This window comes from Onychomys torridus, chromosome 23 (genome assembly GCF_903995425.1).
Source record: "Onychomys torridus chromosome 23, mOncTor1.1, whole genome shotgun sequence".
Lineage (NCBI taxonomy): Eukaryota > Metazoa > Chordata > Mammalia > Rodentia > Cricetidae > Onychomys > Onychomys torridus.
In genome coordinates, this window is record NC_050465.1 from 48,512,507 (window position 1) to 48,536,990 (window position 24,484).

The 24,484-nt window shown below is 41.4% G+C and overlaps 1 protein-coding gene across 2 annotated transcripts; it reads left to right on the plus strand.

Annotated features, from left to right (window-relative positions):
* Window positions 1-42: 42 nt before the first annotated feature.
* On the plus strand, window positions 43-22,568 carry Fastkd2 (FAST kinase domains 2). 2 transcript variants are annotated; one of them, XM_036172719.1, is made up of 12 exons: window positions 43-104; window positions 929-1,744; window positions 3,961-4,064; window positions 4,712-4,820; window positions 5,094-5,217; window positions 5,433-5,572; window positions 6,933-7,105; window positions 15,926-16,089; window positions 18,127-18,342; window positions 19,786-19,870; window positions 21,376-21,490; window positions 22,375-22,568. In XM_036172719.1, the coding sequence occupies exons 2-12, from the start codon at window positions 1,016-1,018 to the stop codon at window positions 22,480-22,482; spliced, it is 2,067 nt and encodes a 688-aa protein (XP_036028612.1). In that variant the 5' UTR covers window positions 43-104; window positions 929-1,015; the 3' UTR covers window positions 22,483-22,568. The 2 variants fall into 2 exon arrangements, with proteins under 2 accessions (XP_036028612.1, XP_036028613.1); XM_036172720.1 differs by having other exon boundaries at window positions 21,424-21,490.
* The last annotated feature ends 1,916 nt before the right edge of the window (window positions 22,569-24,484 follow it).

The window sequence follows — 24,484 nt, forward strand, 5'->3', positions numbered from 1 at the left end:
GCTTTTTGTCCTACACAGGAATCCGTAGAATGTCACCGGCCACGCCCCTTTGGGCGGAACTGTCATGGCTGCGCCTGTGTGCTGCCACGGGGTTCTGTCCTAAGGTGAGTGGGTGGCGAGCATAAGCGGAATCGTGAGTAGTCCTTTTATCGGGTGGAGAAAAGTTTGAGCAGTGTCTTCGGTCTTAAGTTTAGGGTGGTGAGTTGATGCTGGGCGGCCCAGTTGAGGAAAGACGCTAGCTCCGGTTTCGGGATCTTGATGAGGCTGGAGCTTCTTAAACATGGAGAACATTGTTTCCATTTAGTTTGTTTCGGTTTTTTCCAGACAGGGTTTCTCTGTGTAGAAACCCGGCTGTCCTGGAACTCACTCTGTAGACCAGGCTGGCCTCGAACTCAGAGATCCGCCTGCCTCTGCCTCCCGAGCGCTGGGATTAAAGGCGTGCGCCACCACCCTGGCCGTTTTCTTTCTTTTTCTTTTTTTCCCCTCCTTCCTTACCTAAGCAAGGCCTCCTGTCCAAGTGCGTTTTCTTAACGGTTTCGTTTTGGCCGTTGCTAGATCATTTGGTTGAAAGTGTCCACCGATGATACTGTTTTCAATGGAGGCTTCCAAAGTAGTGTTGACAAAATTGCCCTCAGCAGAGGAAGATTTATTGAACACCTACACGGGAAATCATCATCATCACCATCATCAATCATCATTATTACTTTAAACCACAACTGCTAAAATGACTGAGCTGGGTAATTTATAACGATGTCCACACTGGGATAAAAGTGAAGAAACATTTTGGGATGTAGTTTTACCATTTTAATAGGAAGCTCTGGTGGCTGATAGGTACCCAGGCAAGCTCCCATTAGATGCGCTTCCTTTATTTAATCAACAATTTTCACTGTTTTTTTTTTTTTTTCTTTCATCCACCTATCCTCTACAGGATTGTCCACAGCGTGCGCTCCCTTTTAGGAAGAAGTTAAGTTGTGTTGCATCTTGAGTATTGGAAAGTGTGCCAGTGGGTAGCAAAATGAATAACAAAGCACATTCCTTGTTGTGGAACATCAGACACCTGAGTACTTCACTTCCAAGAAGCAGAGTTTTGAGGATCTGTCCTCTAGGATTTGGCAGACCAGAAGTTGTTCATTCAAAATGGTACCCAAGAAACGGTCTGCTAACTGGTTTTGATGAGGGACTGCGGCCGTCTGTTAGATACCTCTTTCAGGGTATTTCAAGATCGGTACATGGTTGTACCCAAACTAAAGGCATAAGCCATGCAGCTGTCTTTAAACATGACAGAGTACTTTGTCCTAGAAGCTTTTCCTCTGATTCAGAACATTCTCTTGTCTCTAATGGGACCTCTGATCGTGATGTAATGAAAGTAAACTTCCATCCTAACTCCTGTGAAGATGTGCTCACCAAGAAGACGAGACCAACCCCTGTGAATCATAAAAAGCTGGCCCAGGAGTGTAACTCTTTGAGTGACGTGCTGGATACATTTTCAAAAGCACCTACGTTCCCTGGCAGTAGCTATTTCTTAGCAATGTGGACAATTGCCAAAAGGATATCGGAGGACAAGCGGCGCTTTGAAATACAGCTGATGTTCAGCCACCCCGCCTTTAGCCAGCTGTGTGAGCAGCTGATGAGAGAAGCCAGGATTATGCACTATGACCACCTTCTGTTCAGTCTTAATGCAATAATGAAGCTTGGCGTCCCTCAGAATACTCTGATGGTACAGACAGTACTGAGGACGATTCAGGTAGGTCAAAAGGAGATGCAAATGCGGCTTTACTGTGTTTAACATACTGCGGAGGAGTTGGGGAAAGGAGATGTGTATAGCTTCTCTAGAAGAGACTACCAGTGGCATATAATTTTTATGCATTTCTGTGTTATATATTGTATGCCCAGGAGACCTTAAGTTAGATCATTTCTTTTGATTTGGAAATGTGAAATCCCGCCCCACTTACCTTCTCTAGGGTTAAGTGGGGGATGAAGAAGCTAAAGTGGGGGAGATGAAAGATGTACAAAGGTTGCATAGTTGAAGGAAAAGGGACAGGAAAGGAGGTGACCTCGCAGTTTCCTTACATAATGTTAATCCTCTGACCAGCTCTGAAGGCTAGGAAACAGATTCAGTGATCTCAAGCTGCTTGGTTAACAGCTAGTGGGCTCCTTGATTCACACCCTGAATGTATGTTGTGTGTCAGCCATGTACAAGGTACCACAGCTTTATGCCTGGTGGAGTTTGTATTTGCCCAGGAAGCACAGTAGTCCATTGGGGACATTTTAAGCAAGGGATTGATATGTTCAAGTTTGGATTTTCAGTTTCTTTCTTTTTTGTTTTTTCGAGACAGGGTTTCTCTGTGTAGCTTTTGGAGCCTGTCCTGGAACACACTCTGTAGACCAGGCTGGCCTAGAACTCACTGAGATCCACCTGCCTCTGCCTCCTGAGTGCTGGGATCATGACCACCCAGCTGGATTTTCAGTTTCAAACAAGGGTGTCAGTGTATTGCTTGATGTCACTTATCTGGCACCAGATATGAAGAATGGCTATGTCAGACTCCTAAACTCAATAATTATCTTAAATACATTAATTCCCTGGAGATAGTGTGTCACATACTATGTTTCACTGGAATTCATGAATTGACTCTATAGGTATATGAGTTTTTAATTTTTTTTTGTTTTTATGTAAACTTGATGCATATGTCCTCAAGCAAGAACTTTTAAATTGTGTGGTTTTGTTTGGCGGGCACTGTATTGGTTTCTTATGTGGTCATGATTGTTAGGATTCACTTTCCACTGACATTGATGCAGTTATGTACTAGACCTTGGACAGGCGTTCACAACTGGTAACATAGCTGGAGTCAGAAGATCTGCATGTGCTTGTGCCTCCGTAATGTGTGTGGGCGTCATGAAGACGTTTAGCCAGAGGGGAAAGGGCAGTTTGCTGCCAGTCATTTGAGTCAGGTGGGCTGACCTTTCACAGCAGGTGCTGGGGGGTATATACATTATTAAGGAAACTCTCACGGGCATGAAACCATCCTCTCCTTCTTCCAACTTTATCCTCTAAACTATCCACCAGTTCTGACTCAAAGCTTTGTAAGTAATGATTAGTTGCACCACTTTAGCACCGAGCAAAAAAAGGCTTCCTCGACCATGCTCCTGCTCTTCTTAGGAGACGAGGTGAGGTTGGATTGTAGAGCGCTAGAGAAGCTGCATCAGCACTGTTCTCTCTCCAGACCCCCTGTCGTTTCTGGACTACACTAGCACCCAGCTGAGACGCGGACAGTGCTAAAATGCAGTGGGCCATGTGAATAAGAAGGTTCACAGGGCAGTTGTAGCATGGTGCTCAGGAAAGGCTGTGTGGAAATTGTTAGGACACAGTTGTCTAGGGCTCATTTATGGGAGCAATTGACCTGTACACTTTAGTAGCTCTTCTATTATTCTTCCATGCTGTCCCCATGGTGGTTTCGGGGCCCATGAAGGGATAAAATGATGTTTAATGCAAGTTATTTCACAAGCAAAAGAATATAATCAATATTAAATGGATTTCCAATGATGCATAAGAAAGTGTTGGTGTGGAGAGATGGCTCAATGGTTATGAGCACTGACTGCTCTTCCAGAGGACCAGGGTTCAATTCCCAGCACCCACATGGCAGCTCATACCTCGCTGTAGCTCCAGCTCCAGGGGACCCAACACCCCCATCACAGACACACTTTAGTGTGCATAGTAAATACCAATGCATATTAAAGAAAAATAAATAAAATAAGAAATTGTCAATGTTTAAAAGCTTATGTGTCGGTTATTTGGAAAAGTCACTGAATTGTCACATCTTATTTCCTGAATAGTTGTGTATTGTGGACTTTGTGAATTCCTGGTCTGGTACTTAGGCCGTAAGTATGAGTTCAGAGGTTTTGCTTGGGGAAGCTGGGACACATCTCATCACCTTTGGTGTATCTGCAATTGTATTTGAACAGGAACGCATCAATGAGTGTGACGAGAGATGTCTTTCAATTTTGTCAACTGTTTTAGAGACGTTGGAGCCCTGCATGAATGTGAATGCGCTTCGAGCAGGGTTGCGGTAAGATCTTCTAGCTTTCTTCACATGGTTTTTCTCTGTGGCCCTTATATGGGGAATTAAAAAGCCCGACACAAATTGATTTCCTTTTTTGGAGGCACTGATAAGGTAGGCATTGGTGGTAGTTAATACTTTATTAAACTTAAAATTCCAATTCTGGATGATGTAAAGCTGAAGATAGTACTTTGTAAAGGATCTCTTTATAAAAAGATGTAGGTAATATTGAAATTAGTTTTTCTTAGACTCTAGTACTGGTATAAAGTTGGGGGAAAACTGACATGTATACACAATTCAGAATAGTTACTCGGGTACTGTAGGGATTACGTTACACTGGTTTATCTTAAAACAATATAAAATTGTATGACTGGTCTGATGTCACAGATTAGGTAGGGAAGGTTATAAGGATTCCTTCAATCTGATGCGATTTGATCATTAATAAAGACAGTACAGTAATGTAAGAGGAAATATCCTAGAATGATTTAGATCCTTCTCTAACTGCTTACACCCTCTTGGGCAGGTAGACCTCATCTGTGGATTTCATATTCCTGCCCTGGCATATGAAATATTCCAAGTAGGGGCTGGACCAAATAAAATATTCAGGTGTCTGGTATGGATTCTAGGATTATCCCATTTCTTGTGTCTAATGACAGAATCCTAGTTGATCAGCAAGTTTGGAAGATAGAACATATCTTCACATTACAAACAGTGATGAAATGTATCGGGAAAGACACACCATTTGCTCTTAAGAAGAAATTGGAGGTAAACACCTGGCTTTTCTCTAGTGGATGAAATTTGAAAAAACTGTCCTTTGACATGTCACTGCCTAAAGTTAGTTTTGAAGGAGGACTTGGCTTTGCTTTTGGGTTTAGCTTTGCTGAAATAAATGAAGACATCCATCTGTGTGTGCAAACATACCTGTGTGTATGTGTATCTGCTTCTGTATTTGTCTGTCACCTTTCTTAAGCCTCATTCTAGTTTCTTTGGCATTACATTTTCCGGATGATAATTGAATGCAAATTTGTTTTTCTGTAGATGAAAGCTTTGAAGGAGTTGGACAGATTTTCTGTCTTGAATAGCCAGCACATGTTTGAAGTACTAGCTGCCATGGATCACCGCTCTGTTGTCCTTCTGAATGAATGCAGTAAGGCGGTCATAGGTAAGGGGGCTTTTTCTATGTGATCTGCCACATCTGACCTGGTACATGTTTTGAAATCATGGCTCTTATGGTTACATATAAATTTTATTTTTGGCTGTAGTTTTGTTTTCCTTCAAAATACAGTGTTGTTTTTATCCCAAAGAAGGTATTGAGTATCTTGAATCTTATGTTCAAAACCATCTGGTAATGCTTGTGTATTTAACTCATTCTTAAAGATAATATCCACGGGTGTCCTTTTAAAGTATTGATCAGTATACTGCAGTCCTGTAGAGACCTCCGGTACCAAAATGAAGATCTCTTCAAGAGCATAGCAGATTACATGGCTACAACGTTTGAAATTTGGAAGTTGAAACAAGTGAGTTTCAGTTGGGGATATCCCAGAGAAACTTTCAGGAAGCTTGTTCATTCATTTGTTTCAAATGTTTCTCTCTGCTTAGAGAGATCATAATGTCAGAATATTCCAGTGCCATGCATTGAGAGAGTAGACCGTCTAAGGTCAGTTTGCTATCTGAAAGAAGAGCTACATTGTCTAAAATTTTTCTGTTTGGTTATCAAAGGGTTATATGGTAGGGGGGCTAACTATTTAGCTTTGTGGATCCTATTTTCTTGTTAGCTTTGAATAATAAAAAATGGGTCTGACTAATAATGTGTGACAGGCTTATGGTTTTTGAAGAGTGAAATGTTACTACTTTATGATCTTGTCTGTTGTTTTCTTTGGAGTCAAAGCCTTTCAGGAACTATGTTTAGCAATCCAGATGTCTAAATAAAGCAGTGTGTGAGCCTTTTTCTAGTGAAGTAGGTAAAGGCTGAGGTAGATCAGTGGGTTCAGTTGGTTAAGAGAGTAAGGTGAATTTTGAATTTATTATGAAAATTGAGTTCAAAGACAGTAATTCTTGTGGGAAATATTACCCAGCAGGAAATTGGAAGTGAAATTTATCTTAATCATAACATTTCACTTCCGTAAAGTAGATAAGACATGTTTGAGTTACAAAAACAAATTTTGTTTGAAAATGCCATAATGAAATGGGATACTGTGTATACTAATTTTTAAAAGATTAAAAAAGACAAGGAAGTATAGGAAAAAATATTTACACCATATTAGGCTTAAGGTTCAGGTAATCCAGCTGGGCATGGTGGCACATATCTGTAATCCCACCCAGCTTCTCAGGCTGAGGCTGGAGGATTGAAAGCTCAAACCAGCCAATGGGTAAAAAGGAAAAATGTTTCAGTTGTCCTATGTATGAGAATCTAGACAGTGTTCAGAAGTGGGAGCAGTTCAATATAGGGTTGGTCATCTTGAAAACTTCAGAAAAGGCACAATTTAAAGTAACGTTCAGATCTGCTGTGTGAAAAATGGGTAAGGAAGGATTTTGTTGTTGGTTTTTTGAGACAGGGTTTCTCTGGGTTGCCCTTGCTGTCCTGAAACTTGCTCTGTAGACCAGGCTGGCCTCTGATTCCCTAGTGCTGGGATTAAAGGCATGTGCCAGCACCGCCCAGCTAAGAAAGATGTTAATTGAGGTGTGGAGATCATTCTCTGTCTTGGTTCTCATCTTCGAAAGAGATTGCTCATTAAGTTGATATCCAATTAAAGAACAAAAAGAATATATAATTACTCCTTTTGGGGTAGCATTTTGTTGCTTGAGTTCTTTGAGATTTAAAAACTTATAGTAGCATCTTGTAGCTGTTGAGTAACTTCCCTCCCTTCTGTTTTTAAGGTGATCTTTATCCTCATGTTATTTGAAAACCTTGGTTTTCGACCTCCTGAATTGATGGACAAGCTTATGGAGAAAGCAGTGGAGGACCCTGGGTCTCTAAACATGAAGAACATTGTTTCTATCCTTCATGTGTGTTCTTCTCTCAATCACATCCACAGAGGCAAGAACAGAGAGTATGTACTGCTTTCCTTTACATCATTGCCTGGTGTGCTGTGGAAATGACTGCACACCTCAGGCTTACCGCATTAGGAAACATGACCGTGTTTACAGTGGCCACCGTGTCTAGACGTACTGCTGCATCTGTTTATAGAGTTGAGTGGAGTCGCGTTTGCGTGGTCCTTTGTTTGCTTGTTCCTTTATGGTGCAGTTGTTCATTCGTTAGAGGAGTTCGTTTTGAGCTTGTCCACTTTTCCCTATTCACTCCTAAATTGTTTGTCCTTTTTAACTTCATCAAAAAGTTGAGAAGTGTCTCTTTAACATGAATTGTTGTGGTAAGGGTTTTTGACAAGAGAGGTGCTTTCCTAGCGACTGTCAAGTGGACAGTACAGTGTGGCCGACTCCAGACTGAGCACAGCTGTCTGGAGCTGCATCCTCCTCCACATTTGAACCATCCCTGCTGAACAGCACCCCGCCCCCCCTTCCTCCTCACATTTATACTTCTGTTTCTCAATTTGGAATATGTGTTAATGTGTCCATCTAGACAAGCTTAGTCACTTAACACAGTGTCTTCCAAGTTCATTTGTATCATATCATATGGAAGAATTTGTCTCCTTTTAGAGATTAAATAATATTCCAGTTGTATATTTATACCACATTATATTTATTCATCTCTCGATGGACGTTTAGGTTGTTAGCATATGTTGACTTTTGTGTTGAACATAAGAGTATACATATTTGGTTGAGATCCTGAGTTTAATTCTTGTAAATCAAAATGTACTTGGAAAACTTGCTGTGGTAGCCATGCCTATAATCCCAGCACTTGGAAAGTTGGGACAGGAAGATTGCTGTGAGTCAGAGGCAAGCTTAGGCTACAGAATGAGATCGTGTTTCAAAAACCTAAAACTAAAACAAACAAGAGAGAGAGAGACAGACAGACAGACAGACAGACAGAGAGAGACAGAGAGACAAAGAGAGACAGAAAGAGAGAGACAGAGAGACAGAGAGACAGAAAGAGAGAGACAGAGAGAGAAAGAAATATTCCTGAATGTGAGATCAAGAGACCATACGATAGCCGTATTATTTTTTTGTATTTGGGTTTTTATCTTGATTTATTTAGTTTCATCCCAGTAATGTGCACAGTGTGGAAGGACTGTACCCCTAATAGTGTGCACCACTTGGGCTGTTCCCCAGTGTTGAGCACAGTGTGGTATGGAAGGGTTCCCCTCACAGTGTGCATTGTGTGGTGTGGGCTAGCTCTGACTGCTCCGTGTCTCCTTGTCTTGCCTTTGCGGCCATCCTAACAGTTGCAAGGGCACAGCTCTTCGTGGTCTGGGTTTGCATATCCCGGCGGTCGGTTGTGTTGAGCATCCTTCCTCACTGCTGTGCCTGTTCTGGAGATGCATCTGTCATGTTCTCTGCCCAGTTCCTGATCATGTCTTCACGATCTTAATCTGTAGGCACTGCTTCTGTATTTTGGATGGTAGTCCCCTGTTGGGTGTGCCATTTGCAAGTATTTCCTTCCCTTCTTTGGGTGGACTGCTTCATTTGCATAGCAGAAGAATCTTAGTTTGCTGTTGTCCCCTTGACTATTTCTGCTTTTGTTGATTGTATTTTTTATATCATAGTCAAAGTCATTGTTCTACACAGTCATAAAAATAGAACTTTCCCATATGTTTTCCTTATAGGAGTTTTAGGAGTTCAGGTCTTATGCTTACTCACTTTTAAGTTGATTTTTGTGTGAAGTGTAAGACAGGTTTAATTTTATTCTTTTTATGTACATACCTAGTTTTCTAAGCACTGTTGAAGAGATTGCCCTTTCTCCATTGTGTGTTCTTGGTGCCTTGCTTGTTTTTCTGCAGAACTGCTTTTTCTTAACTTATCGTAACTTGGTAATATGTTCTGAAGTAGAAAGCTGCTGTAGTGCCCGCCTAGTTCTTTCTTTCCAGACTGCTAAGGGATTCAGGCCCCTTGGTTTCCGTATGAATTTCAGGGTCACTTTTTTGTTTGTTGGGAGTTTGACAGAGATTGTACTGGATCACCGAGTCACTGCAAGTAATGTGGACACTTCAACAATGTTGGTTTCCAGTCTACAGGTGAGCGGTGTCTTGCCATGTTTTATTTGTATCATCTTTAATTTCTTTAACTGTGTTTTGTAGTTTGCAGGGTGTGAATCTCTCACCTCCTTGATTAGGTTGTTCCTGTGGAGTTATTCTTTTTGATGATATTATGAAGGAGATTAGATTGTAGCATGAATCTTAAAGAGTTCTTATTAATAAGAACACAAACCTGAGGCCAGTTATTGGGGTGAATGCTGGAAGATCAGAGAAGCAGAACAAGCCACAGCTACCTCACCTCACCAGTTCCTCAGCTGGTCTTGTTTCCTCAGACTGCAGCTTCTGAGTCCTCCACATGAATCTCAGCTGAACTGTGTTGCTCCAAAGCCTGAACGCTTAACCAACCAAGTGCTTAACTAACTACATGCTTTTTCTCCTTTAATTCCTGGTCCTCATGCCTTATATACGTTTCTCTTTCTGCCCCCACTCCCTGGGATTAAAGGTTGGGTTTCTGGGATTAAAGGCATGGGTCACCATGCTTAGCTGTTTCTAAAGTGGCCTTGAACTCAGATCCACCTGGCTCTGCCTCCCAAGTGCTGGGATTAAAGGCGTGCACCACCACCACCACCACCCAACTTCTGCTATGGCTTACTCTTCCTATTTTCTAGCCACCATTTTTGGCTTTGTTCTAGTGGCTGGCTGTTCTCTGACCCCAGATATGTTTATTTTGGGAAACACACAGTATTGCAGGGAACACAATACCCACCACATTTCCCGTTTTTGTCTAAAATTTAAAAAAGCTTATAACTAATACAAGAAAAATCATATCCAATAAGTATATACAATATACACAGTCAAGATTACATTAATGATGTCTAGTCCATTAACATTTGACAGATTCAGGCGAAAAACTCCATTATATTTAACAATGTCCAGTCCAGTAACATTTGATAAACTCAGACAAAAAAAAATTTTCATTACTTATGCTATTTAAACAAATAGTTCCTTTTTTAAAAAGTCGATTCCATAATCTCCCTTTTCATCTTATCATATCCATATTCTCTTTTCTTTTCATAATAGATTCAATAATCTACCTTTTGTCATCTTTCTCTTTCTCTTTTTAGAGTAGATTCAATGATCTACCCATTTATCCTATTATTTCTTTATCTTTTTTCTCAGGATAGATTCAGTGATCTACCTCATATTTATAGTCTCCGTTTTCCCTTTTCCTTTTCTCTTTTAAACAAAACCTCTGAATCTAATCATCTTCATGTTCAGCTTTTTTCCTGACCATTAACAATTAACAACTTGTAACCAATCATCATAAACAATAACAATATCCAAAACTCATTAAACGACCGAAAACCTCCCATCCCACCTTTTGGGGATGTGGGTGTCGTCTTCTTAAAATTACTTCCATCTTTAGGGGATCCTGAAAAGAAAATTTTTGGGTTAATTGTCAAGTCCTGTATCATTTGTCCCGCCACTGCATAGTGAGAAAGTGCAGGGCTTGTTTCAAGTCCTTGTTCAGGTAGTCTGTCAGGCTGTATCATCTCAGCCAGTCATCTCGAAATTGTCCTGAGCAGTTTGTAGTCCAGAGTCGATCTTTCCATGGTGTTAATGGCTTTACCATAGTCCATGTGGCATCATCATTGTGGAGTCCCATCATCCTTTTGAAGATTTCAAAGTCACTGTTAGGCATGATCATGGTTCCCTTCAGATTTTTTTTTTTTTTTTTTTTTTTTTTGTGCCTCCTCTGTGGTTTGGAGCAATCACAGTCTGATAAATGTCTGTCTCTCGGGACCATGAATGTTCTTCCCTAGAAGAGAAAATCTTCACAGAAATTTCTTCCCACCATTTGTCTTGCCAAACATTTCCAAACTGACCTTTGCCGATGCTTTCTTGTAACACGCTGGTCCTGGCAATTCTTCTCTGAACAAGCAGCTGTAAACTCTTTGTTCCAGGTAGCAGCATCACCGCAGTCACCAACACGATGAGAAGCAGCCTGTAACTTGGAGCAGCAGTCACTGCCTGCATGGTCCCACCGACACTGTTTGTGTCTCTGCCCCGGTTGAAGCTTCTCCTAGGCCGGCCTCAACTCGGGATCCTCCTGCCTCTGCTTTCTTCAGTAAATCCTACCGGCAAGTGCCACCACAGCCTGCCGAGTGTAGCTCAGGCCTGAGCTAGGGCTCACAAGGCCACAGGCAAGAGGCTATTTCATGAATTCGTACCTCAAACATTGGGCGCCAGATGTAGCATGAATCTTAAAAAGTTCTTATTAATAAGAACACAAACCTGAGGCCAGTTATTGGGGTGAATGCTGGAAGATCAGAGAAGCAGAACAAGCCACAGCTACCTCACCTCACCAGTTCCTCAGCTGGTCTTGTTTCTTCAGACTGCAGCTTCTGAGTCCTCCACATGGTCTCAGCTGAACTGTGTTGCTCCAAAGCCTGAACGCTTAACCAACCAAGTGCTTAACTAGCTCATTAGTGTAGAGAAATGAAGCAGATGCTACTTCTCTGCTTTGAATCTTACTTATTTCCTTTGCCTTTTCCTATATCATTATGTACCTAATCTTATTTTTATTTCACCTTAAGCTAGAATTTCTAGTACAATATTAAATACAAGTGGGCAAGAGGAGGCATTCTTGCCTTATTTCTGAGTTTTTCACCATTTAATATGCTGCTGACTATGAGCTTTTCATATATGACTTTATTATATGCCAAATGTATGGGAAACTTTTATCACAAAAGGTTTTGAGTTTCTCAAATGCATTTCTTCATGTATTAAGGTAATGGTGTGATTTTCTTCTAACCCTTCTGTTAGTGTGGCTTACAGCATTCATTGATTGCATGTGCTGAGCTACCTGGGTCTCACTCGTTTGTGGTATATCTGTGATCCTTTTTCATGATATTGAATTTGGTTTGCTCTTTTGTTGTTCCATGTAGCATGGTCGCCTAGCTTTGGTGTGAAGATAATGTTCATCTTGTGAATTTAGAAATGTTCTCTCTTCTGTAGATATTTGGATGAGTTTAAGAGCGTTGTGTTAACTTAATTATTCTCCTTCTCAATATTTGGTAGAATTCATCAGAATTCACCAGTGAAGTACTCTGGCCCTAGACATTTTCATTGTTGAGAGTTTTGTTTTTTTCCCAATTATGTATGTGAGTGTTTTGCCTGCATGTATGTATGTGTACTAAGCCACCTCTCCAGATTTTTTTTGTGAGGTTTTTGATAGCTGACTCAATCTCTGTATTCATTGTTGGTCTATTTTGATTTTCTTTTTCTTCATTGTTTAGTCTTTGTTGATTGCATATGAATTTATTTCTTCTTGGCTACCAATTTGTTAGTAAACATTTTTTTCATAATATTTTATTAGGTTCCTTTTATTATTGTGTGTGTTGTCAGGGGAGAGAGGCTAAACATGTACAGACTTTATTGCTATTTTTCTGTGAAAGTATCACAGCTAATTATGTAGAATTTGCACTGTATTAGATATTATACATAATTGAAAGATGATTTACAGTATACAGGACAATGTGCAAAGGTTACATGCATCTTTTTTTAACTTGAGATCACTGTGTAGCCCATTCTGGCCTTGAAGGTTTGATCTTCCCACCTCAGCCTCCCAAATGTCAGGGATTATAGATACCCCTCCTGCTTAGTCTGGGGTACTGGGGATTGATTCTACGCCTTCAGTCCTGTTAAGCATTGTACCAACTAAGTGACATCCCCAGCACCTTTTGTTATCTCTGTGGCATTAGTGGTGTTTTCTCGTCTCTCATTTCTGCTTTTTAGATGACTGTCTTTCCCCGCTAGTTTAGTTATGGGTTTGCTGCTTCTGTTGATCGTTCCCTCTGGTTCACAGTTGTTTCTCTTTAAATCTCATTACTTTCTTCCTCTACTAACTCTGGGTTTGGTTTGTTCTTTTTCTAGTTTCTTTCTTTTAGAGATTTATTTACTTTCATTTTATGTGTATGGGTATTTTGTCTGTGCATATGTGTGTCTAATACATGTGTTCCTGGTGCCTGTGGAGGCCAGTAGAAGAAGTTGGATCCTAGAATTGGAGATACAGACAGCTGTGAGCTGCCGTGTAGGTGCTGAGAATAGAACTCAGGAGCTGCTGAGCCATCATCTCCCAGCCTCTTTCTCTAGTTTTTTTTTTTTTTTAGGTATAAATTAAGGTTGTTGATTTGAAATATTCTTTTTAAAGATAACATTTATCATTGCAAACTTCCCTATTGGTACTGCATTTTCTGAATATTTTATTTGTGGTGTGCTGTGGCTTTGTTGGAATTTATTTTTATAATTTTGTGTTTGACTTCTTCTGTGGCCCACTGGTTGTTCAAGAGTATGTTAAATAATTTTACCTTTATGAATTTTCCAGTTTTTCATTTGTTAGTGATTTCCAGCTTGTCTTGTTGTAGTCTAAACTGACACTGACAAGATTTTATACTTTCTTAAATGTGTTAACTTGGTTGGGCCCTTGCACACAATTTGTCCTGCGTGTGCTTAAGAAGAGAGTGTATTTTGATGCTGTCAACTGAGTGGTCTTTGTCTGCACTGTCATTTTGGGTGTAGTGTTGTTTGGGTTCTCTGTCTTAATTTCTGCATTGATGATTATTGAATGAAGGGGAAGATCACTTCCATTACTGTACTGGTGTCTGTCTGTCCGTAAGATCTCAGGTTTCGCTCTAGGTATGTTTCCTGATGTCGAACCCTTATGCATTTGTGAACTGTCCCATTTCCGTGATGAGTTGACTCTTCTAATAGAATGACTGACCGTCTTTGTCTTTTGTGACAGTTTTTGACTTAAACATCTCTTTTTTCTGATATAAACATGACCACCCCTGCTCTTGGATCACCATTTGCTTGTAGTGTCATCTTCTATTCAATGTTTTCACTTGCTGATTGTGTGTCCTTAATCTAAAGTAAGCCCGTTGCACACAGTATATAGTTAGATCTTATTTATTTTGTTATCTGTTTGGCTACTTTCTATCTTTTAATTGGAGTGTGTAATACATGTGTCAGTTCCATTTCTCACTGCTGTGGCAAATGCACAATAAACAGTGTAAGGTAAACAGTTTGGAGTACAGCTGACCACGGAGAGGGAGGTCATGGTGGCAGGAACACGGGGCTGGTCGCATGACATCCACACTCAGGAAGCAGAATGCTGCCATGCAGTAGCTTTCTCCTTTTTATTAGTCCAGGGTCCAAAGTCATAGGGTGGTGCTTCCCAAATTGAGGGTGGGTGTCTTCCCTTCTCAGTTCAGCTTTTCTGAAAGTGCCCTGAAGTATGTTTCCATGGTGACTAAACATCCTGTCAAGTTGACAGTGAGGATTAATGATCACAGTACAGATATATTTCAAGCTTTCAGTGGTAGAGAAGGCTTTACTATTGCCATTTCGTTTTCTGTCTTATATTTTTTCTGTTTTTTCTCTTTTACTATGTCTTCGTAATTTGATGTATTTATCCTCCTTTACGTTTCTTTAGTATATCTGGTTACTGTACGTCTTAGGTAATTATGCTATTGTAAAAGTTAGTTTAGGCTCATAACTTTAGTCCCATAGAAAATCTAGACAATTTTATTCTTACCCACTCTTTGTTATTGGTTTTATAATTTATATCTTTAAGATTGCATATTTACTAACTTTTTAATAGTTGTATTCTTAGTCATCTTTTCTTTGAACTTGTACTAGATTTAAAAGTGGTCTGCTCACTGCTGTGACTGCTGCATGAGCCTAGTTCAGTCAGTTCCCAGTTCAGTACCGTCGCCTGGCTGTTTTCTCCAGGATCCAGTGTGTTCATCCCATCCTGTGGTACTTATTTCTCTTCAGCTTGCAGGCCTTTCTGCTGCCCTGGCCACCGAGACTGCCCAGTTGATCTGGAGCATTGGTCCTCACCATCTCTTCAGTCTGAGCTTCCAAACATGTTGGCCCTTGTCTTCATCCCTGCCCCATGCCTTCTTCATCCACTGTTCTACTGTGGCACAGAGTCTGTGCTGCCAGGGCTCCATTCAGACGAGCTTCCCTCTTACCGCATCTACCCTCCCAGTTCTCCTGGAAGTGCCTCCCTCCCTTCTACACTGCCGAAACGCTCTGTGTATTTCAGTTTCGTGTGTTCTGCTAGTGATACCTTATGCCCTGAGAGTCACACTTCACCTGGGTTCAAGGGAAGTCTGACATTTATTAACAGTGTCACCTCCACAAAGGGTTAGCCTGCCCCTCTGCCTGTGCTTAGCTTCTGTGGATGCTGCCCAGGAGCTGTGACTGGTAGGCTTAGGCCTGTAATTCGTTTCCAAGAATTTGATAGCTAACCATTTTTAATTGCTTCTAAAACTACAGTGGTAGTGGAAACTGTGTAAAGATAAAAGGCTCTGGTGCCCACCCATTTAGGTTCTAACCTTGTCTTTGCACAGGCTGCCCATCCACTGTAATTAGTTCATGGATGAATTACTCAACTTCTGAGCCTGTTCACTCATCTTTATTTATGAGAATAATAATGCTGCTACCCCACCGAGTTTTAATAGGAGTGAAATGATTGAAGGCCTGTAAAACATTTTCATGCAGTACATCCACAATGGTCATTTATTAGATATGTACACTTACCGTGGGACGTACCACGTCCTGCACTATGTATGGATGCTTATTTACAGGTCTGATTGTCTCATCTCATGTCTTTGCATTCCTCGAAGACCTTGGTTCCAGAGCACAGAAGCTCTGATGTGCCCTTGTCTTGGAAGTTCATCTGAAATCTGCCTTTCCTTTGTTCCTCAATAGGTTCCTAGAAGCTATGGTGAGCGCTCTGACTGTACGTCTTCACCACATCTCCTCTGAAAACCTATTGAGTGTTGTGTATTCATTTTGCCTGATGAATTATTTCCCCCTGGCCCTCATTAACCAGCTTACCAAAAAGAACGTCATCAGTGAACTGCTGACTTCAGGTAGTGTGCACTATCTGTCATTCGGAGTGGGGTTTTCAGAACAGCCTTAGTTCAGATATGCAGAGCAAATGTCGCTGAGCCCAGCTGATAATAGTGAAGTCAGAGGCCCGTGTTTCACAGTACAAGGGCACAGAGCCATCCTTGGTGTCATCCCCACCCACTGCAGGAGGAAGGAAGGTCTGCACAGCTGTTGCTCTTAGCCTGCACTGCATGCACAGCGTTCACTGTCTGCACATGCTCACAGCTCGGTGTTCTCAATCCGAGGTATTGGCATTCCTTTTCTGAAGTACACCATTAAATATATCAGCCCAGGTCACCAAGGAAAGTCACTCCTGGTCTGTAATGAGACAGATACCTGTTACATCTAGTGACCAATAGGAACCGAACTAGTCAGTTTATTTATTCTTGAAACCAAATTAATCATTTTTCTTCTCTTTTTTTTTTTTTTTGAGACCAGTCTATATAGCCCAGGGTGGCCTGGAAATCAGAGACATTGACCTGCCTCTGTCTCTCTAGGGTGGAATTCCTAAATGCTGAGATTAAAGGTGTGTGTTACCATGCCCTACAGTTACTGACTTTAAGTGAAGAAAAACAATATTTGGGTAGATGTACAAAATTTAATAATATGTCTTAAAATAAAGTAGCTATAATTTATTTTATAAACAGTACTATAAAGTCCTGAAATTAAATTGTGAAAAGTGAACCCCATATGCTGATTATATTATTTATTTATATATATATAAATATATATATATAAATATATATATTAGATTTTTTTATTTATTATGTATACAACATGTATGACTGCAGGCCAGAAGAGGGCGCCAGATCTCATTACAGGTGGTTGTGAGCCACCATGTGGTTGCTGGGAATTGAACTCAGGACCTCTGGAAGGGCAGCCAGTGCTCTTAACCTCTGAGCCATCTCTCCAGCCCCATATACTGATTTTTTAAAAAAGAATTTATTGTTGGATAGTAGACTTGGAGGCTTGGATTCTAGTCCCAACTTCTTAGACAGTTTCTCTCCTATAAAATGAGTTTAGATCAAGTTACTTCTAAAGATAGCTTAAGGTTTGAAACATTAGCAAATACAGGTCACTCACTGATCTAGAGTGAAAACCAGGGAATCACTGAAAAAATTCTGGGAACAAAGAAAAGACATCAAAATCTCCCCTCAGGGTTTAGGGACTCTACAGAAGAGGAGGCGGGAGGACTCCAGAGGGCATGGAGGACCCAGTGAAGCAACAGTGCCCTCCAGACATAGGACTAGTGTACACAAGACTCTCCCAGACTGTGGTAGCACACACAGGTTCAGCCAGAGGGGTCCCAGCACTGAGGGAGGGAAGAGGCCATGAGTCCCTGTCCCTAACCAAGAAGCTGTCTGCAATTGATACCACTTACAGAGTAAAAATTAGTTTTCTCCAATGAGTCTCAGTGGGTTACCACACTAAAGAGAGTCCACATGCCCAACAGGAGATGGCCACTCAAAATGAACTCAATGGTGTTTTTCTGTTGTCTTATATTACCTTGTCTGGACTTTTTAAAAAAAATCTTACTGGTCTTTTGCTTATATATTTGGTTTCTAATTTTGTGTTTTTATGTCTGTATTTTTTCTTTTTTAAAATTCTGGGGTGTGTGTGTGTATGTGTGTGTGTGTGTGTGTGTGTGTGTGTGTGTGTGTGTGTGTGTTGTTTGCCTATTTTCTAGAGAGAGAGAAAGGGTATGATGTTGGGTGGATGGGAGGATCTTGGAGGAGTTGGGGGAGGAAACCATGATCAGAATATATTGTATGAAAAAAAATTTTTCAATAAACAAACTAGAACAAAGTGGAGAGGGGAGGGGGGATGAGTGGAGGGAATGGGGTGAAGATGATCAAAGTTCCTTATAAATATGAATGCAAATGTAAATCATTGTTTTGTACGGTGAATTAATATACACTAAGTAAGAAAGATTTTAAGAGGTAATTAGAAACAGATACATTAGTATTTTAAAACATGGCATTAATGTTTTAATCATGTGTTTGCTTTTGTATTTTTAGGTGACATAGAGAAGAATATTCATAGGCTTCATGTTCTGAATACTTGTCTGAAACTTGATGAAAACGCTCATTACAAGGCTGTCCACATCCCGTTGCCACAGCTGCCACGGCCACCGTCCCATCCCAATGACAGGGTGGCGGAGGTGCTCAGCAACCTTTGGGAGGACGAAGGATGCTTCTCGAGAAATGTGCAGCTGCCGCATAATTATCACATTGGTATGGCTTTCCCTCTATTTTGTTTATTTTTACAATGTATTTTCTGTTTGTTCTGACAAAGGGCTAGGAGATTATATTCAAGCCTGAGTACTGTATTTATATCATCTCTACCCCATTTCCTCTCTGCAGCCCCCTCCATGACACGCTCCAGACGCCCTCTCAGATTCATGACCTCTTCCTAATTATTGCTACACATCTACACACGTGCACACACATAAGTATAAGTACAGCTTGCGAGTGCATTTGTGTACCGCTGACCACTTGGGACTAGATACCACATCATGAGGCTTGTCTCTGGGGAAGACTCATTCTTCTCCCAGCCCCATTAACTGCCTGTGCTCTTCATCTGGGGGTGGGGCCTTGGGAGATGTTTCCCCATCCGTGTTGGCATGTCAGCAGCTGGTGGTGGTGGTGGGCAGGTTTTATCTGGGTGACCATATTGTTAAGATTTCCTGGGTGCAGCGTCCCATGTAGAAGATACTGCCTCACAGCAGATGTGCCGGTCCTCTGCTTCTGAGTCATAGTTTCTGTGCCCTTGCCTGAGGCGTTCCCCAAGCCTTAGATGTGAAGACTGCCCTGTAGATGGGCCAGTTGGTGTTGGGTATCCCACAGTCACAGCTGGGTCTTTCTTCTCCGAGAGTCTCTCCTTCCAAAGGAAGTGTCTTTGCTGACAAGTGAGAGCCGCACCTCTGTGCTAAGAATAAGCATTTAGGATGCAGTTAGAAATGACCATGTTTAGGAAACTGACAGTAGGGTCTTCTCTGAGCAGGCCTTAAGTCCAACTAGACAGCTCTTACTTTCCCCCAAGATAGAGGTGCCACGATTGCACCCTTGGGGCTGTCTTGCCATGCCGGCCCATCGTTGTTGTGGTTCGTAGGCTTCACATGTGGGTAGGACTGTTGATTGCTGTTCTCTCTTGGCAGCTTGTGTAGGACCTTTAGATAGTGAGAGCTAGGAGGAGGCTTGCAGGTCAGTCCTGGCTAGATTCCTCTCGAGTGTGTGGTGTCTTCAGCATAGGATCTTTCCTTTAAGTTCTAGGAGGCAGCCAAGGGCAACCACAATCGTCTGTATTATTTTGTGAGTCTCTGACTCCTCTGACCAATAACTTAGGAGATTTCCCATGCCTGGCACTGTGTTTTCCTAGTCTGTAGATTCTTGCTTTGTCGTTTCCTAGTACGGTGACTTTAGGACTGTAACCGTCCCTAGTTTCTTTGTGTAAACAGGGCAACAACAGTAGTACTCATAGAATTCTATGACCAATAAATGAAAGTCTACATGTGAGATCCCTAGATTAGTGTCTGCCACATTGTAAGTTCTCTGTTTTATTTTAGCTACTGTTATTGTCCTCTCTGGTACTGTTGGTATTAGGCTTTTGATAGATAGCAATTACTTTGAGCAGTGTTTGAGAAATTAATATCAATATTTTTTCTTTGTTTCTTGCAGATTTTGAAATCAGAATGGATAATAACAGGACCCAAGTATTTCCATTTTCTGATGTAGATGCACCTTTAGCCCCAAACATGCAGAGGTAATTTATATATACTCACTCGATGGGCATTGTGAATTAGAATCTTAGTAAAGAAAGACTTTGTATTAAATAGCAGTGTCAGAAAGACCTTAGGAATGTATGTAGCTTGCAGCACTTGAAGGCCCTTCGCACATGTGAGTCTGCTGCCTGTGGTTAAGTCCAGGAGACTGGAGTTGGAACACTGCCGAACCGGACACTCTTGAAGAATTAGTACTGAAGGTACTGTTACTAAGTAACAGTTCAGTAAGACAGTATTAACATGATTATCAGTGCAGTATAAACTTCAGACGAGATAATGCAGTGATCATAAACTTGAGGCATCTACAGAAATGAACTACCCGATGCTTTTACCTTCCTCCTACTCCTTACATCATAGCTTTGATATTAGTATTGTTTGTGGTTGGGGCACATTGAAGCGAATCCAAGTTGTTTCCCTGATTCACGTTGCCTGTAGTGTCTTTCTAGGAGAAACAAGATGTCATACCACGAGAGTCTCCTGCTGCTCAGTAGAAGCACAGGATCATGGGTTCATTCCTCACACCTCTCTGTTATGTCAGCCTTTGTAGAAAGGTTTTGCTAGGCCTGTAGGGCACACAAATGAGCCGCATGTGTTCCCTTGCTCCAGGGCACTTAAGGCCTGCTACTCTCCTGGACAGGCACATACATACAGTGGAGGGAACAGAACAACCTGTAAGGGTTCCCACCTGACCTGCTCCGCCCCATCTATCCACACAGGTCTGTGTCTTTTCCCCTTTCTGCATCCAGCTGGCTTGTTCCTCAGTTATCTTTTTAAGTGTTATGCTACCCAGGTGCCCTTAGACAGCCTCTCACAGCATTTGAAATCTCATTCCCCTTTAATCCACTGTTAAACTGATAGAAAATGATAGGATAGTCATTGGTAGCATAAAGTACTGGGAAGTGCAGACGTCGAGTGGTCTCTGGTGAGTCTGAAATTTCTCTTCTGGAAGCTGGTGACCAGGGAAGGCAGAGGGTAAAGTGTCTCTTGCTCTTTTCTTTGTTCTCCCAGTGAACTTACAGAAATCGAGAATGGTGAGATTCAAAGCATGGCTCTCTACTCTGCTTGTAGAATCCCTATTGGAGGAGCCTCTGTCTTTGGGTTTTCTTGAGTTTGGAAGGTCATTGCCATTTGCCGTTGCCTTCAGTAGCTTTACAGCATAATTGTAGTTGGGTCAGAGCTTAGCATTGCCCAGAAACTCTTACAATGCGTGTTTTTTTTATCAGGAAGTTTTCCTCCTTAGAAAGTAAAGCCATTCATAAAGAAAGCTGGTGCATAATTATGTAAAACGTTTTGTCAGGTTTGGGTTTACAAAGTAGTCATGCACTGCATTTTCTGCAGAGTCTGAAGTAACAGAAGAAAAGGACAGAGTAGGGAATGGTGAGAATGAGGTCCGTGGAGATTTCAGCCTGAGCTCCTGAGGGCAGGATGTTGCAAAATTTCAGGTGTTCACCCATCACCTGCTTGGTTTTTTTTTTTTCCTTTTCAGAGTAGCTGTGCTGTGTATTCCTAAGTCTGTTTATTGTTTGAATTCAAGCCACCCCAGAGGATTGTTGGCTATGAAAATTCGACATTTGAGTGCCATGGGCTTCTATGTGATCTTGGTAAGAAAACAATGTGAATGGACTATTTCCTGTGTTAGCACCATGCATTCTCCCAGCTGCCAGCTGCTATGGCTGAAGGTGGCCACTGGGCTCTAGGGGAGCAGTCAGCATGCTGGGAACTCATATCTTAGCTGCTGTTCTCTGTCAGAGGGAATATTCTAGTATGTGATTTCCTTCCACTCAGCTAGATGTTGTCATCTAGTAGGGAGTTATAGATGGTACCTGGTCAGCCTGAATCACTTTTTAATGAAGAAGAGGATAAATAATACCTTTTCTTACTGAATTTAACACATTAAGCCACCTCCGATTTTCAGATTATCTTGAATGAGGAATGATATTAAGGCTTTTGTTTTCTGGGCCAGTGTGAGACTTTCATAGTGTGTGCTGGGTACCTGGAGAACTGGAGGAAGATCCTTCTCGTAGGCTTCTCTTTGACCCTCAGGGCCATGGCTTTTCGTGAACATCCTTTTCAGGCCTTCCTGTCAATATGCAGGGCCTCATCATGATCTTGGCTTCATCTGCCTGCTGCTCATGTGGTCCTGCACAGTGAAGTGTGTACACTCAAATCTCCCATTATTGTACTGTAATATCCCAAAGGGGGCTGGGCTTGGCATACTAAAGCTTTGATATAGCCCTTTCTGCTAATGTGCCATTTAAAAGTTTGGAAATAATTTGCTGTTTGGAGAGCCTTTGAAGTTTATACTTTTCAGTGTTGATAGTTTTCTTCATCCCAGGCTTATTAGGTTTAGAATGTGAACATTTGCATGGGGGCATTTAATTTTTGAAAGCTGATTTGCTACTACTTTGATGTGCTTAGATCTCTAAAGTAGCTTTTATTTTTTATATGTTATCATTTCTCACAAACTATTTTCTTTTTTGGGAAGATCCATAACTGGGAGCTGAGAAAACTGAGGATGGAGGATGCAGTAGCCTTTGTGAAGACAAAGATCTATTCAGATGAGACTCTTCCCACTACTGACGCAGCTGTGTAAAGCATGGATTAAAGCAAACATGGCCTCTTCTCACTGAAGCACACACATTTGTGAAAATGACTTCAATAAAGGCTGTAATTCAGTTATCAGTGCATGAGCTGGCTGATCACTCTAACAATGCCATTTCCGGACAGGTTAAAGATGACCTGAAGAATGGAAGCTGTGTGGACACTGGTGGTTTAGAATACACTGAAAACACTTCAGAAGAGTCCTGCTGTATGATGTCTTGAATATGTGTTGCTCTTTAAAAGTGGGTTCAATAATCTACTCTTTTATACTATCATATCTATATCCCCTTTTCTTCTTTAGAAAGAGATTGCATTTATAATCAACCCCCTTTAAATAAAATAAACATTTATAAACAGTATTTTGGGAATTTGGGCACAGCTTCTCCTACTACTTTTTGTTGATTGTGGGTGCTGGTAATCTTATAGGGATCCTGAGAAAATTAAGAATTGTAGTTAAATCTTGGCTGTAGTAGTCTGTGAGGATGGATTGTCTCAGCCAATTGCTTTGAAGCTGATTTTGGGATGTTGGATCCTCTGGGCCATGGTGTCATTGGAGACCTTTCAGGGGGGTCTTGGCTGATCAAACCATATTAGCCTGGAAGCAATCCACAGGTTCTCAACTTCTATGGAAACAAAAGCAGAACTCTTTTTCCAAAGCAATGTGTCCTTAGACACACATTTTGAAGTCAAGATACCTTTAAAATATATTTGTTGGTTTAACTCAGCCTTTATAATCAAATGTCTTTCTGCAGTTAAAAATCCCAAAGACAATATAATCCACTCTCCGTGTGATTTCTGTCTTTATGTGGCTTATTTTTATATTACTTTTACTGTCTCTTTAAAGACTTTTTTAAAAACCATCTATTTCTTTATATAACTGTCCTTTTTTTCTCTCTTCAAAGCCTACGTACATTTTTACATATAATGTAAACCTTTTAGAGGTTTAGTCCATCTGAATATGTCTTTTGTGTATCTATAATCCTTTTATGATCGTTGCAAACCACAGCATGGCTGAGATGACGCTGCCCATTTCAGCTTTCCAACATGTCGGAGGTACCCAGGAGAGTCACGCTTATCCTGCCAACTCTGGGGTCCATGCTGCCATCAGGTAGCATGCAGCTGGCCCATAAACCCTTTTTGTCTGTTTGAGTAAAAGCTAAATCTGCCATGCAGTATGCTGCACAACTTGGAGACAGTTCTGTGTACCTATGTGGAATCTGCCATGCTGCGCTCAAGCCCAAATGCTGTGGCATCTTCTGTACCATGGCCCGCCTGAGACATGGAGTACGAAGCTGTTTTTGGCTCCGTTTTAGAATCTCTTATAAGTTATCTCACGTTGTAGGTGGAAACTCTTGTTCCACATTGGGCAGCCAAATGTAGCCTTCAGTTTCTCTAGCCCTGCCCTGCCCCCATAGTCCCTCAGCCTCTTATAAAATAATCATTCAGAGGCTTAATATTAATTACAAACTGTATGGCCAATGGCTTACGTTTCTTGCTAGCTAGCTCTATCATCTTAAATTAACCCATGTCTCTTAATCTATGTCTTGCCACATGGCTATAGTGTTACCAGTCTGTTGGCATGTTGCTCCTTGGGCAGGCTGGTGTCTCCCCTTACTCTCCTATCTCTCTTGGGTTTTCCCTCTTGGCTCCATCCTGCCCTGCCATAGGCCTATGCAGTTTTATTTATCAGCCAATCAGAGCAACACATATTCACAGCGTACAGAAAGACATCCCACAGCAGAGTCCTTTGCTCTTCTGACTGTCCAGATGTGGGCATACCCAGGAGCTGTCTGTGTACCTTTTCTCATTAGCGTTGATGGGTTAAAAGCTGGTTTCCTAGTTGTGCTGTGATAGGTCACATGTAAGTTGGTGTGGGGAGCTCTGAAATCTGAGTATGTATGATTCTGCTGCCAGCTGTGGTGAGACTCGGGATTTGTACTTCAGATCATTCAGTGGCTAGACAGCATGTAGACCCGGTTCTCAAGAACCGGTGA

Coding starts and splice junctions, on each gene's coding strand:
- Fastkd2 (XM_036172719.1), top strand. CDS start 1,016: ATGAATAACAAAGCACATTCCTTGTTGTGGAACATCAGACACCTGAGT. Junction 1,745..3,960: donor CAGTACTGAGGACGATTCAG/GTAGGTCAAAAG, acceptor GTATTTGAACAG/GAACGCATCAATGAGTGTGA. Junction 7,106..15,925: donor CACAGAGGCAAGAACAGAGA/GTATGTACTGCT, acceptor GTTCCTCAATAG/GTTCCTAGAAGCTATGGTGA.